Source organism: Salmo salar, chromosome 14 (assembly GCF_965601325.2).
Source record: "Salmo salar chromosome 14, fSalSal1, whole genome shotgun sequence".
Lineage (NCBI taxonomy): Eukaryota > Metazoa > Chordata > Actinopteri > Salmoniformes > Salmonidae > Salmo > Salmo salar.
The window spans coordinates 45836449-45849198 of record NC_138304.1 but is presented as its reverse complement, the minus strand read 5'-3'; the positions used below and the strand labels follow the sequence as shown (position 1 = coordinate 45849198).

The 12750-nt window shown below is 47.2% G+C and overlaps 1 protein-coding gene across 1 annotated transcript in view; it reads left to right on the top strand.

Moving 5' to 3' along the window:
* Window positions 1-8258, top strand: part of LOC106569598 (protein kinase C iota type) — a 38627-nt gene extending 30369 nt beyond the window's left edge. Inside the window, exons 14-16 of the mRNA XM_014141117.3 lie at window positions 3326-3415; window positions 4670-4785; window positions 5716-8258. Coding sequence (XP_013996592.1) covers window positions 3326-3415; window positions 4670-4785; window positions 5716-5803 — 294 coding nt within the window. The 3' untranslated portion in view covers window positions 5804-8258. The remainder of the gene's footprint in view (window positions 1-3325; window positions 3416-4669; window positions 4786-5715) is intronic.
* The last annotated feature ends 4492 nt before the right edge of the window (window positions 8259-12750 follow it).

Sequence of the window (12750 nt, the reverse complement as noted above, 5' to 3'; positions counted from 1 at the left end):
AGCAGACACATCGACGGCCCTGAAAGAACTTCATTGGACTTCATTGGACAGTACGGAGAAAAAAAAATGTATGAAATGTATGCATTCACTACTGTAAGTCGCTCTGGATAAGAGCGTCTGCTAAATGACTAAAATGTAAATGTAAAATGGACCCTATGTAAACTGGAAACCACATATCCTGAGGCTGCATTTATTGTAGCTGGGGATTTTAACAAAGCTAATTTGAAAACGAGGCTCCCCAAATTCTATTAGCATATCGATTGTGCTACCAGGGGTAGCAAAACCCTGGATCATTGTTATTCTAACTTCCGCGACGCATATAAGGCCCTCCTCCGCCCTCCCTTCGGAAAAGCTGACCATGACTCCATTTTGTTGCTCCCAGCCTATAGACAGAAACTAAAACAGGAAGCTCCCGCCCTCAGGTCTGTTCAACGCTGGTCCGACCAATCGGATTCCACGCTTCAAGATTGCTTCGATCACGTGGACTGGGATATGTTCCGCATTGCGTTGAACAACAACATTGACGAATATGCTGATTCGGTGTGCGAGTTCATTAACAAGTGCATCGGTGGTGATGTACCCACAGTGTCTATTAAAACATTCCCCAACCAGAAACCGTGGATTGATGGCAGCATTCGCGCAAAACTGAATGCGCGAACCACTGCTTTTAATCAGGGCAAGGTGACCAGAAACATGACCAAATACAAACAGTGTAGCTATTCCCTCCGCAAGGCAATCAAACAAGCTAAGCGTCAGTATAGAGACAAAGTAGAGTCGCAATTCAACGGCTCAGACACGAGAGGTATATGGCAGGGTCTACAGTCAATCACGGACTACAAAAGAAAAACCAGCCCCGTCGCGGATCACGATGCCTTGCTCCCAGACAGACTGAACAACTTCTTTACTCGCTTTGAGGACAATACAGTGTCACTGACACGGCCCGCTACCAAAACCTGCGGGCTCTCCTTCACTGTAGCCAACGTGAGTAAAACATTTTAAACGTGTTAACCCTCGCTGGCTGGTGTGTTTACAGACATATTCAATCAAACCTTATCCCAGTCTGCTGTCCCCACATGCTTCAAGAGGGCCACCATTGTTCCTGTTCCCAAGAAAGCTAAGGTAACTGAACTAAATGACTACCGCCCCGTAGCACTCACTTCCGTCATCATGAAGTGCTTTGAGAGACTAGTCAAGGATCATATCACCTCCACCCTACCTGACACGCTAGACCCACTCCAATTTGCTTACTGCCACAATAGGTCCACAGACGACGCAATCGCCATCACACTGCCCTAACCCATCTGGACGAGGAATACCTATGTAAGAATGCTGTTCATCGATTACAGCTCAGCATTTAACACCATAGTACCCTCCAAACTCGTCATTAAGCTCGAGACCCTGGGTCTCAACCCCGCCCTGTGCAACTGGGTCCTGGACTTTCTGACGCCCCAGGTGGTGAGGGTAGGTAACATTTCCACCCCGCTGATTCTCAACACTGGGTCCCCACAAGGGTGCGTTCTCAGCCCTCTACTGTGCTCCCTGTTCACCCATTACTGCGTGGCCATGCACGCCTCCAACTCAATCATCAAGTTTGCAGATGACACTACAGTGGTAGGCTTGATTACCAACAACGACGAGACGGCCTACAGGGAGGAGGTGAGGGCCCTCGGAGTGTGGTGTCAGGAAAATAACCTCACACTCAATGTCAACAAAACAAAGGAGATGATCGTGGACTTCAGGAAACAGCAGAGGGAGCAGCCCCCTATCTACATTGAAGGGACAGTAGTGGAGAGGGTGGAGAGTTTTTTTTTAAGTTCCTCGGCGTACACATCATGGACAAACTGAAATGGTCCACCCACACAGACAGCGTGGTGAAGAAGGCACAGCAGCGCCTCTTCAACCTCAGGAGGCTGAAGAAATTCGGCTTGTCACCAAAAACACTCACAAACCTTTACAGATGCGCAATCGAGAGCATCCTGTCGGGCTGTATCACCGCCTGGTACGGCAACTGCTCCGCCCATAACCATAAGGCTCTCCAGAGGGTGGTGAGGTCTGCACAACGCATCACCGGGTGCAAACTACCTGCCCTCCAGGACACCTACACCACCCGATGTCACAGGAAGGCCAAAAAGATCATCAAGGACATCAACTGCCTGTTCACCCCTCTATCATCCAGAAGGCGAGGTCAATACAGGTGCATCAAAGCTGGGACCGAGAGACTGAAAAACAGCTTCTATCTCAAGGCCATCAGACTGTTAAACAGCCATCACTAACATTGAATGGCTGCTGCCAACATACTGACTCAACTCCACACACTTTGATAATGGTATCACTAGCCACTTTATATTATATAATATTTACTTACCCTACATTACTCATCTCTTATGTATATACTGTACGCTATACCATCTACTGCATCTTGCCTATGCCGTTCGTCCATCCCTCATTTATATATTTTTATGTACATATTCGTATTCATTCCTTTACACTTGTGTGTATAAGGTAGTTGTTGTGAAATTGTTAGGTTAGATTACTTGTTAGATATTACTGCATGGTCGGAACTAGAAGCACAAGCATTTCGCTACACTCGCATTAACACCTGCTAACCATGTGTATGTGACAAATAAATTTGATTTGATTTGACCATAATGTAATGAACCTTTACTCTCCCTACATCCCTCCCTCCTCTCCGTCCCGCCAGCCTACTCTCTCTCCCTCCGTCTCTCCCGCCTCCTCTCCCTCCCGCCGCCTCTCCCTCCCGCCTCCTCCCTCCCTCCCTCCCTCCCGCCTCCTCTCTCCCTCCCTCCCTCCCGCCTCCTCTCTCCCTCCCGCCTCCTCTCTCCCTCCCTCCCTCCCGCCTCCTCTCTCCCTCCCTCCCTCCCGCCTCCTCTCTCCCTCCCTCCCTCCCCGCCTCCTCTCTCCCTCCCTCCCTCCCGCCTCCTCTCTCCCTCCCTACCGCCTCCTCTCTCCCTCCCTCCCTCCCTCCCTACCGCCTCCTCTCTCCCTCCCTACCGCCTCCTCTCTCCCTCCCTCCCTCCCTCCCTACCGCCTCCTCTCTCCCTCCCTCCCTCCCTCCCTCCCTACCGCCTCCTCTCTCCCTCCCTCCCTCCCTACCGCCTCCTCTCTCCCTCCCTCCCTCCCTCCCGCCTCCTCTCTCCCTCCCTCCCTACCGCCTCCTCTCTCCCTCCCTCCCTCCCTACCGCCTCCTCTCTCCCTCCCTCCCCCCTCTCCCTCCCTGTCTCTCGTTATATATGTTGTAATTTTCTCTCACACCCTTCTCTATCTTTGTTGCTCTCCCTCTCTTCCACTTCTATCTCTCTCCCAGGAACCTAAAGAGAGGCTAGGTTGTCACCCCCAGACGGGCTTCGCTGACATCATGGGTCATCCCTTCTTCCGAAACGTAGACTGGGACCTTGTGAGTCATCGTGTCTTCTTTCTTTCTCACTTCTATCTTTCTCTGTCTGTCTTTTCTGCGTTCTATCAGTGCTCTCTGGTGTTGAGGTGGGTTAGATCACCATGACCCAACAGAGACCGAGACGGTGAATCATTGTTTTCATTCAAACGAAGCAGCAGAGTTCTCACCAATGATAATTAACTTCAACACTGTGAACGACGGACAGTGAGACAAATCAACTCCTATACTATTTCCACATAGTTGAGGGTCATCACCTTAGAAAAGCCCAGACAGTCTCCTTTCCCACCAGGGAACAAGACAGGCCAATGGGATGTATCGGTTCTCTAAGGGCAGGTTTCTCAGACTCATATTAAACCTATTCCTGGACTAAGTGGCTAGGTCACAGTGGTTCTGTTGTAGTTAATGTTCACCACCAATAAGCAGTAACATGGTTAACCTCATGTTTCCCCTGTTGCAGCAATGTAAAAAAAACAGCAGACACCAGGGTTGGGGTCAATTCCATTTCAATACAGTCAATTCAGATTTTCAATATTCTGGAAAAATGGAATTGAATTTCAGTTTATTCCCTGAATTGAAAAGGAATTGATTCCAACCATGGCAATGGGCCAGACACACTCCCAGGGCAATCTCTCCAGTCCCACCCACCTGCCAGCTAAACAAACAGGCTGGCCTCTAGACATGCCTCCAGTCCCAGACCAGCTCAGGAGCAGCCTGACCTCTTTCCCCTGTTTGGTCTGGACTGCTGCTGTCCTGACTGGCTGTCTGACTCTCTGTCTGGAAGGATCAGGTTACACTGCTGGGCTGCCTCCCCCTCCACTCAGTCTCACCTCATAAACAACAGGTGGCAGCCTGCCCGTGCAGTACTCTAGTCTACCTGCAGGGGGGGCAGTACTGGGTCAACACACTGCAGGCTGTCTATCGGGCCTCTGAGTTTACAGTGGAGTTTTCACTAAGCCACAGCACAGTCACTAATATCTTGTAAGAGAGAAACAGGGAGATTGGCTTTTGGTAAAATCATTTTTGTTAGACAGTTTCAAACACTGACCTCTGTTTCATACACTGAACCCCATTTGAAGTCTTGTTTGTAAATAAGGCTTGTTGGTTGAAACATGGTGCTTGCAGTATAAAGTTGGCTGTAAGTAGCTTTGGATAAAAGCATTTAGCTAAATATCTTCATATACATTATTTTAAGAGTATCAAGCTCAAGGTGTGTGTCTGCCTGCCCTCTGACCCCATTGCCTTGTGTTGTTTCAGATGGAACAAAAGCAGGTGGCTCCTCCATTCAAACCCAACATCTCAGGAGAGTTTGGACTGGACAGCTTCGACACCCAGTTTACCAACGAGCCCATCCAGCTCACGCCTGATGACGAGTGAGTGTCCTAATGGCTGGTCTGTCTGTGTGTCTGTGTGTCTGTGTGTCTGTGTGTCTGTGTGTCTGTGTGTCTGTGTGGCTGTGTGGCTGTGTGTCTGTGTGGCTGTGTGTCTGTCTTCATGAATCAGTTTTATTTATTTGATTAATCTTCATTTAAACAGGGAGTCACTCTTTTACAAGAGAGCCCTGTATACATTTACAAATAAAACCCAATACACAAATAAAACCCAATACACAAATAAAACCCATACACAAATAAAACCCATACATAAATAAAACCCACTACATAAATAAAACCCAATACATAAATAAAACCCAATACATAAATAAAACCCAATACACTAAATAAAACCCAATACACAAATAAAACCCAATACATAAATAAAACCCAATACATAAATAAAACCCAATACATAAATAAAACCCAATACATAAATAAAACCCACTACATAAATAAAACCCACTATAATATACATATTTAAGAAAAGCAATCGCATTCGTTTACATAAGTCTCCAGTCAATCATTTAAATGTCTGAAAGGAATTTTGTGTATTGTTCCACACATAAAGGGCAGGAAATACTTAAAACAGATTTTCCTAACTCTGTGGAGACCAACGGGATCCGTCCCTGAGAACGGGTTTGGTCATTTGTTCGTCTAAAATGAATTAATGAAGTGATGTACAGTGGAAGTTTCTGCCAGACTGCTTTGTAAATAAGAGAGTGTGCAGATCTCTTACAGACAGAGGTCTATCCCACATGTTTATAAAGAATACAATGAGTCCTAAAAACAACTTGCTGAATGGATTACTGAATCCTATGGTTTCAAAACAGAGGATGCTTATGATGGAGGTTACTAGACCTGTGAATGACTTCTTGATCAGCACTGTCATAGGACCCCCTTAACCGCTGTTCGTTTCCTGTATTCCAGCGACGCGGTGAAGAAGATCGACCAGTCGGAGTTTGAAGGGTTCGAGTACATCAACCCTCTACTGATGTCGGCCGAGGAGTGTGTGTGAACTAGGGGTGTGTGGGAGCGGACGCAGCACGCCACCTCGTGTCCTCGACGATGTCACTAGTTAGCTCTGCATGGTTACCAGACAACCCGGCGATGACATCATCAAAGAGCGTCCTGCTGTTGGATAGAGAGGGGGAGAGCCGCCGGGGCTCTGACAAGAGACACTAACTTGCCAAACCAATCTCACATAGTGTGTATGTGTCACAAATGGAACCTTATACTCTACGTGTAGTGCACCAGGGAATGGGGTGCCATTTTGGACGAAAGTCACTGTCCTTTTTTTAAAACCACTAGTCTTTTAAACCTACGTTCTCTCTCAATTATTTTTGTATCATGTATTAAATCCGCACTGATTTACTCGTTGGTCATCAGAGTGTAGGCTCTCAGTAGCCAATGAGGCTTGGAGGTGGTTGGTTACCTAGGTTACTGGACACAAAGGGACAGGGGGGGGAAGAGGGACACAGATGGTCCACAGAGAACAAACTAACCCTCCTCTCTTCTTCCCAGCTTGGAGGTGGTTAACGCATATTTTATTTGTACATAATAAGAATGTTTAGCCAAGGCCTTTTAACCCCAAGCCAGATCACCAGGGGACATAGAAAACTGTTTCATGATCACTACATGTATCATGATAAGCGTTGTTGCAGCACCATGTTTGTAGAGGACGGAAGAAGAACAAGAGGACAACATAAAAAACACCAATCTAAATATTTTTCTCATTTTATTGAATGAAATGTCAGTCTATGTACGTTGGTCAATGTCCCAAAGTGTTACGCCGTCGTCAAGCCTGTTCTACCGTCATAACAACAGGTTGGCTCACTATTGTTTACGTTTGCAGTAGTCGTCGTGGCAACTTCCAGGACAGAGACGGTTCCAGGTTAAAGCGATTGCCATCTCAGCAGCCAACCAACACTAACTAACGTAGATACTGACAAAAGGCAAATCTCAAATGGCATCCTATACTATATAAAGTGTGCAACAAAAGTACTCTACAATAACACTGCAAGATTTAGAGTTGGGGTGCTGTTATGGATACAACCACACTGTGAATGGAAGAGTTTACTGTGAGGATTTGGATACGAGTGGGCTGGACCACTAGCTGAGCTTAGGGATATGTCCCAAATGGCACACTATGCACTACTTTTGGTCATAGCCCTATGGGTCCTGGTCAAAACTAGTGCAAATTTTTTAGTCTTATTTAACCTTTATTTAACTAGGCAAATCAGTTAAGAACAAATTCTTATTTACAATGATGGCCTAGGAACAGTGGGTTAACTGCCTTGTTCAGGGGCAGAATGATAGATTTTTACCTTGTCAGCTCAGGGATTTGATCTTGCAGCCTTTCGGTTACTAGTCCAACGCTCTCACTAGTTAGCTCTGCGTGGTTACCAGACAACCTGGCGATGACATCGTCAAAGAGCGTCCTGCTGTTTGATAGAGGCGGAGAGCCGCTAACTTGCCAAACTAATCTCACATAGTGTGTATGCGTCACAAATGGCACCTTATACTCTACGTGTAGTGCACTAGGGAATGGGGTGCCATTTTGGACGAAAGTCACTCTGCCATTTGGGACATGACCTAGTGGTTTATGCAATCTGTCGTTCACAAAGAACCAAAACAATATTTTCTAAAGGAGAAAGAAAAGATGTTAAATTTGTCTTGCCGTTTACAGCGGTACAGTATACACACAGTAGGAAAATGTGGTGTCCTAATATTAGCCAGAAAAATTATGAATATTTTTCTCCCTCTGTTCATTTTTAAAATAGAATGCCTTTCTGAAACCCTTTTTGTTATATATCCGTTTTCACAATATTAAAAAAAAATAAAGTTTCTACATTTTTCTCTGGTCCATGTCTGTGAATCAGTTTGAATATTAATGATAAGGATGGAGTCAGACCGTCTATCTCCGGGACCACTTCTGACACTACAGATGAACCTCTTGAAAGAGATTTCCATCAAATCTAATAAACACTATCAAAGCATTTAACAGCTACAATTTATATTCTAAGTTCTGAATAGAGAAGTTAAAATAAAACATTTGTTCAGTCTCAAATGGAACCCTATATAGTGCACTACTTCAGACCAAAGCTCTAGGCCCTGGGAAAAAAATAACTACACTAAATGGGGAATAGGATGCCATTTAGGGTGACAATTGGGATGCTGCCAAAGTGTTTTAAAGTGGTGCCAAGTGGTGATTGGAGGAACAAACACACTTCAGAATTTTTATCATGTTACTTTATATTGCAATGTATTTTTTGTTACTTAAAAAAAAAATCAAATGTGCTGTTACTCTAATGATTGATCGCTACATTGAATTGGTGATATTGTTATTGTGTGAAACCTGTTTGAAAACACTGATGAGGATGATGTGTGATTTCAGCCAGAGGAGCCAACTGAATGCTTAACAGGATGTAAAAATACAGATTTCACAAAATAAACAATTTTATTTCCCTGTCTGTCTGTGTGTGTGTTGCTGTTTGTCTCTGTTACTGGTTGTCTCGCACTGTCGCTGTTTGTCTCTCTCTGTTCATTGGTCTGTCGGTGTGTATCGCTGTTGGTCTGTATGTCTCTGTTCATCTGTCAGTGTGTGTCTATGTCCGTCAGGCTGGCTCGCTGTGTCTGTTCATTTGCCTGTTTGTCCTTTCCATCTCTGTCTGCTTGACTAGGTGTCCATCTCTGTCAATCTCTCTGTCTGCCTGACTCGGTGTCTGTCTGTTTTACCGATACCTGTTTTATGTTTAAATGAACCTGAGCGGTAGATCACAAAGCAGTTTCATTAGGCTTGATAAACACAGAGAGTTCTAGATTCTGTCTAAATCCACACTGTCACTGCAGCAGCAGCTTGTCTCCTGTAGTCATGTGATGTGACGTTGTCAGACGTTTGGCTCCCTCGGGTAAAAGGTCACTGCCACAAGAGCTGTCCTCTCTCTCCTCTGCCCTCCTTGGTCTCTCCTCTGCCCTCCTCGGTCTCCTCTCTCCTCTGCCCTCCTCGGTCTCCTCTCTCCTCTGCCCTCCTCGGTCTCCTCTCTCCTCTGCCCTCCTCGGTCTCTCCTCTGCCCTCCTCGGTCTCCTCTCTCCTCTGCCCTCCTCGGTCTCCTCTCTCCTCTGCCCTCCTCGGTCTCTCCTCTGCCCTCCTCGGTCTTCTTTCTCCTCTGCCCTCCTCGGTCTCCTCTCTCCTCTGCCCTCCTCGGTCTCCTCTCTCCTCTGCCCTCCTCGGTCTCTCCTCTGCCCTCCTCGGTCTCCTCTCTCCTCTGCCCTCCTCGGTCTCCTCTCTCCTCTGCCCTCCTCGGTCTCCTCTCTCCTCTGCCCTCCTCGGTCTTCTTTCTCCTCTGCCCTCCTCGGTCTCCTCTCTCCTCTGCCCTCCTCGGTCTCCTCTCTCCTCTGCCCTCCTCGGTCTCTCCTCTGCCCTCCTCGGTCTCCTCTCTCCTCTGCCCTCCTCGGTCTCCTCTCTCCTCTGCCCTCCTCGGTCTCCTCTCTCCTCTGCCCTCCTCGGTCTCCTCTCTCCTCTGCCCTCCTCGGTCTCCTCTCTCCTCTGCCCTCCTCGGTCTCCTCTCTCCTCTGCCCTCCTCGGTCTCCTCTCTCCTCTGCGCTCACCTGCCGTTCTTAACCGTCTAACACAGTGGTTCTTTAACCTCCTCGGGGATACCCAGACATTTCATAGTTTTGCTGTAGCCCTGAACTGGTTTACCTGATTTAAGTAGTCAAGGGCTTGAGGATTAGTTGACAAGTTGAATCAGGTTTGATCTGGAATACATCAAATAAATGGAATGGCTGGGGTTCCCTGAGGAAGTTGGGAGAACCTCTGCTCTCCTCTACCCTCTCCCTTTCTCCTCTACCCTTCTCTCTGTCTCTCTCGTTATATCTCAACGGTTTCATCAACACCCCTTGTCTCCCAATCTAAAAAGCCAGGGTGGAAAATATATTGTAAAACCGCAGGCGATACTGTACTGTAAATCGAACTTCCTCCATGAAGAACATAAAGGGATACATGTTTCTTCCCATGATCCTGTTCTTCTAAAACTCTGGCCTTCTCAGGTGCTACGCTGCAGCATCACCCCCCCCCCCCCCCTCACCACCTCAGCCCCTGGAACACAGAGGCTGTGTCCCAAATGTCACCATATTTCCTACATAGTTCACCACTGGTCAAAAGTAGTGCACTATGTAAGGAGTGGGATGCAGGCAACCAGAGCGGACAACCGCTGTATAGTTAATGATGTAAAACGGTGGAGGATCTGAAAAACATCCTGCTTTAATTGCTCTCATCTTGTCTGCTACCCCCCCCCCCCCCATACCTAGAGGGGTTTAATTAAGCAATAAAACAATCTATCTCATACTGTTCTGTTCAGCAGGAAAAACACAACGACCCCTTTTGTTAAACACTGTAATGTGTAGTGTACTTGTCGGTGCTGCAGTGCGTACCAAATGTCACTGTTCTGTATATAATGCACCATAGGGCTCTGGTCAAAAGAAGTGCACTATATATAGGGAATAGGGTGTGATTTGTGATGTTCTGTGTATGTACTTCAAGGTGCTACATTCTACTACATACTAAACACAGTCTTGGAGGCAACGTTGTTATCAGCATAGCTAATAACACTATGCCTCTGTTGAATCAGTGTGTGTGTGTGATTGAACAACCTTCTTGGTCTTTGTCAATAAATCAACGATGAGTCATTTTCGTCACATCCCCCACACCACATAGCGCTGCGAGATTCAGAGAGCTGCTATGTACAGATTGGTTTCGGTAGTAGTGTGTGTTTTACTACTGTCATTATGATGATATAGTGACGGCATCTCCAGTGTCATTCATTCAATTTATCAGCCACTGCGTCTAAAACGATTGTTAATATTGCCACTTTAGTGTAAACACACTATTCTTACCTTTTCTACTCAAGTTGAATCATACTACCAAGCATGCACAGAACACGGGGTCAGAGGTGGAGACAGGGACTGGGGGTCAGAGGTGGAGACAGGGACTGGGGGTCAGAGGTGGAGACAGGGACTGGGGGTCAGAGGTGGAGACAGGGACTGGGGGTCAGAGGTGGTGACAGGGACTGGAGGTCAGAGGTGGAGACAGGGACTGGGACTGGGGGTTAGAGGTGGTGACAGGGACTGGGACTGGGGGTCAGAGGTGGTGACAGGGACTGAGGGTCAGAGGTGGAGACAGGGACTGGGGGTCAGAGGTGGAGACAGGGACTGGGGGTCAGAGGTGGAGACAGGGACTGGGACTGGGACTGGGGGTTAGAGGTGGTGACTGGGACTGGGGGTCAGAGGTGGAGACAGGGACTGGGGGTCAGAGGTGGAGACAGGGACTGGGGGTCAGAGGTGGTGACAGGGACTGGGGGTCAGAGGTGGAGACAGGGTCTGGGGGTCAGAGGTGGTGACAGGGACTGGGGGTCAGAGGTGGAGACAGGGACTGGGACTGGGGGTCAGAGGTGGAGACAGGGACTGGGGGTCAGAGGTGGAGACAGGGACTGGGGGTCAGAGGTGGAGACAGGGACTGGGGGTCAGAGGTGGAGACAGGGACTGGGACTGGGGGTCAGAGGTGGAGACATGGGGTTCATTCATTTAGGATTGATCATAGAGTCCAGCCTAGTGATTTTATTTCATTGGTACATAGAGAATGTGTGTATGACAGCTGGGCAGCAATAGAATAAGGATCGGGTCATAGGTGTCATACAGAGTGTCTGGACGGCTTCCCTGAAGACACAGAGGATTTATCCATATTCTACCCAGAATATATCCTGTGAAATATGTGAATAGATTTCATTCTATGTGTAGTGCAGGTTTTGCAGCCCGAGTGGAATAAATATAATTCCCCTTTCAAGTAAATCAATAAAACAAAGGCACAAAAGATTTGTGAAAGTATTGAACATTTCCCACAATATGCCATAATTATATATTTACTACTAATCCAGACTTATCTTGTTATATGCCTAGACCTCTTCCTGCAATATTCTAATGAAGTGTGGCTTTTAATAAATCAAACGGTTTTACTAGACTAAAACAAGAGATGGCGGTAGAATGTGTTGTGAGGTCTTATACCCCCAGGGTACACTTAGTGTCAGGCTCAGTAGGAGTTGAGACAGAGCCCAGGCTAACAGAGAGGTTCATCAATGTGCTTGCTAGTAACTCCACTCTGGTCTCCTACTCTTTTCCTTTCCCGGTCCTCTGATCATGCCACAACAACTGTTTGTGTCCCAAATCCCAAATGGCACCCTATTCACTATATAGTGCACTACTTTTGCCCAGAGCCCATACTCTACCACCTCAGCCAACAGCTCTGTGTTTATCAGGACCTAATGAACAATCACCATTGGCTATTTTATTGTACGTATGAGATACATGTTTTATCACAGCAGCAGCACACCTTGTGATGTGATTACAGGGAAATCAATGTCTCTTGTGCTCTGCGGCTGGATAGGAGGAGAGAGTGTGTCCCAAATCGATCCTTATACTGTATAACGTGTTAGAATGTTGACCAGGCTGGGCCCATAGGGCTTTGGATCAAAATGTATGCACTATGAAGGAACTAGTGTACCATTTGTGTTTCAGACAGAATGTACACTGTTACACAGCTACGGCTTCACGCTCTCACAATACATCTGCTGACCTCGCTGTCGTAGGAGAGCCAGCCTGGAGGTGCTGGCCGGGGTCGTTTATCAAACCTTTATCATGCCGCTCACACACAGACGCACAAAAGAAGCGTACTTGCACACACACGCACATTAGGCTGTGACATCAGAGTGTGAGTCAGACCGTCAGACAGACAGTGAGGGAGCATGACGTGTCCTCTCTCTCCCAGGCAGGCAGCTCTATAAGCCTCTCAATGAACAGCCTCTCAGTGTACAGCCACCGTCTGATTAACAGTTACATGACAAGGCTCAGGAAGCATCCCAAATGGCACCCTATTCCCTATTACAGTACACTACTTTTGACCAGGGCCCA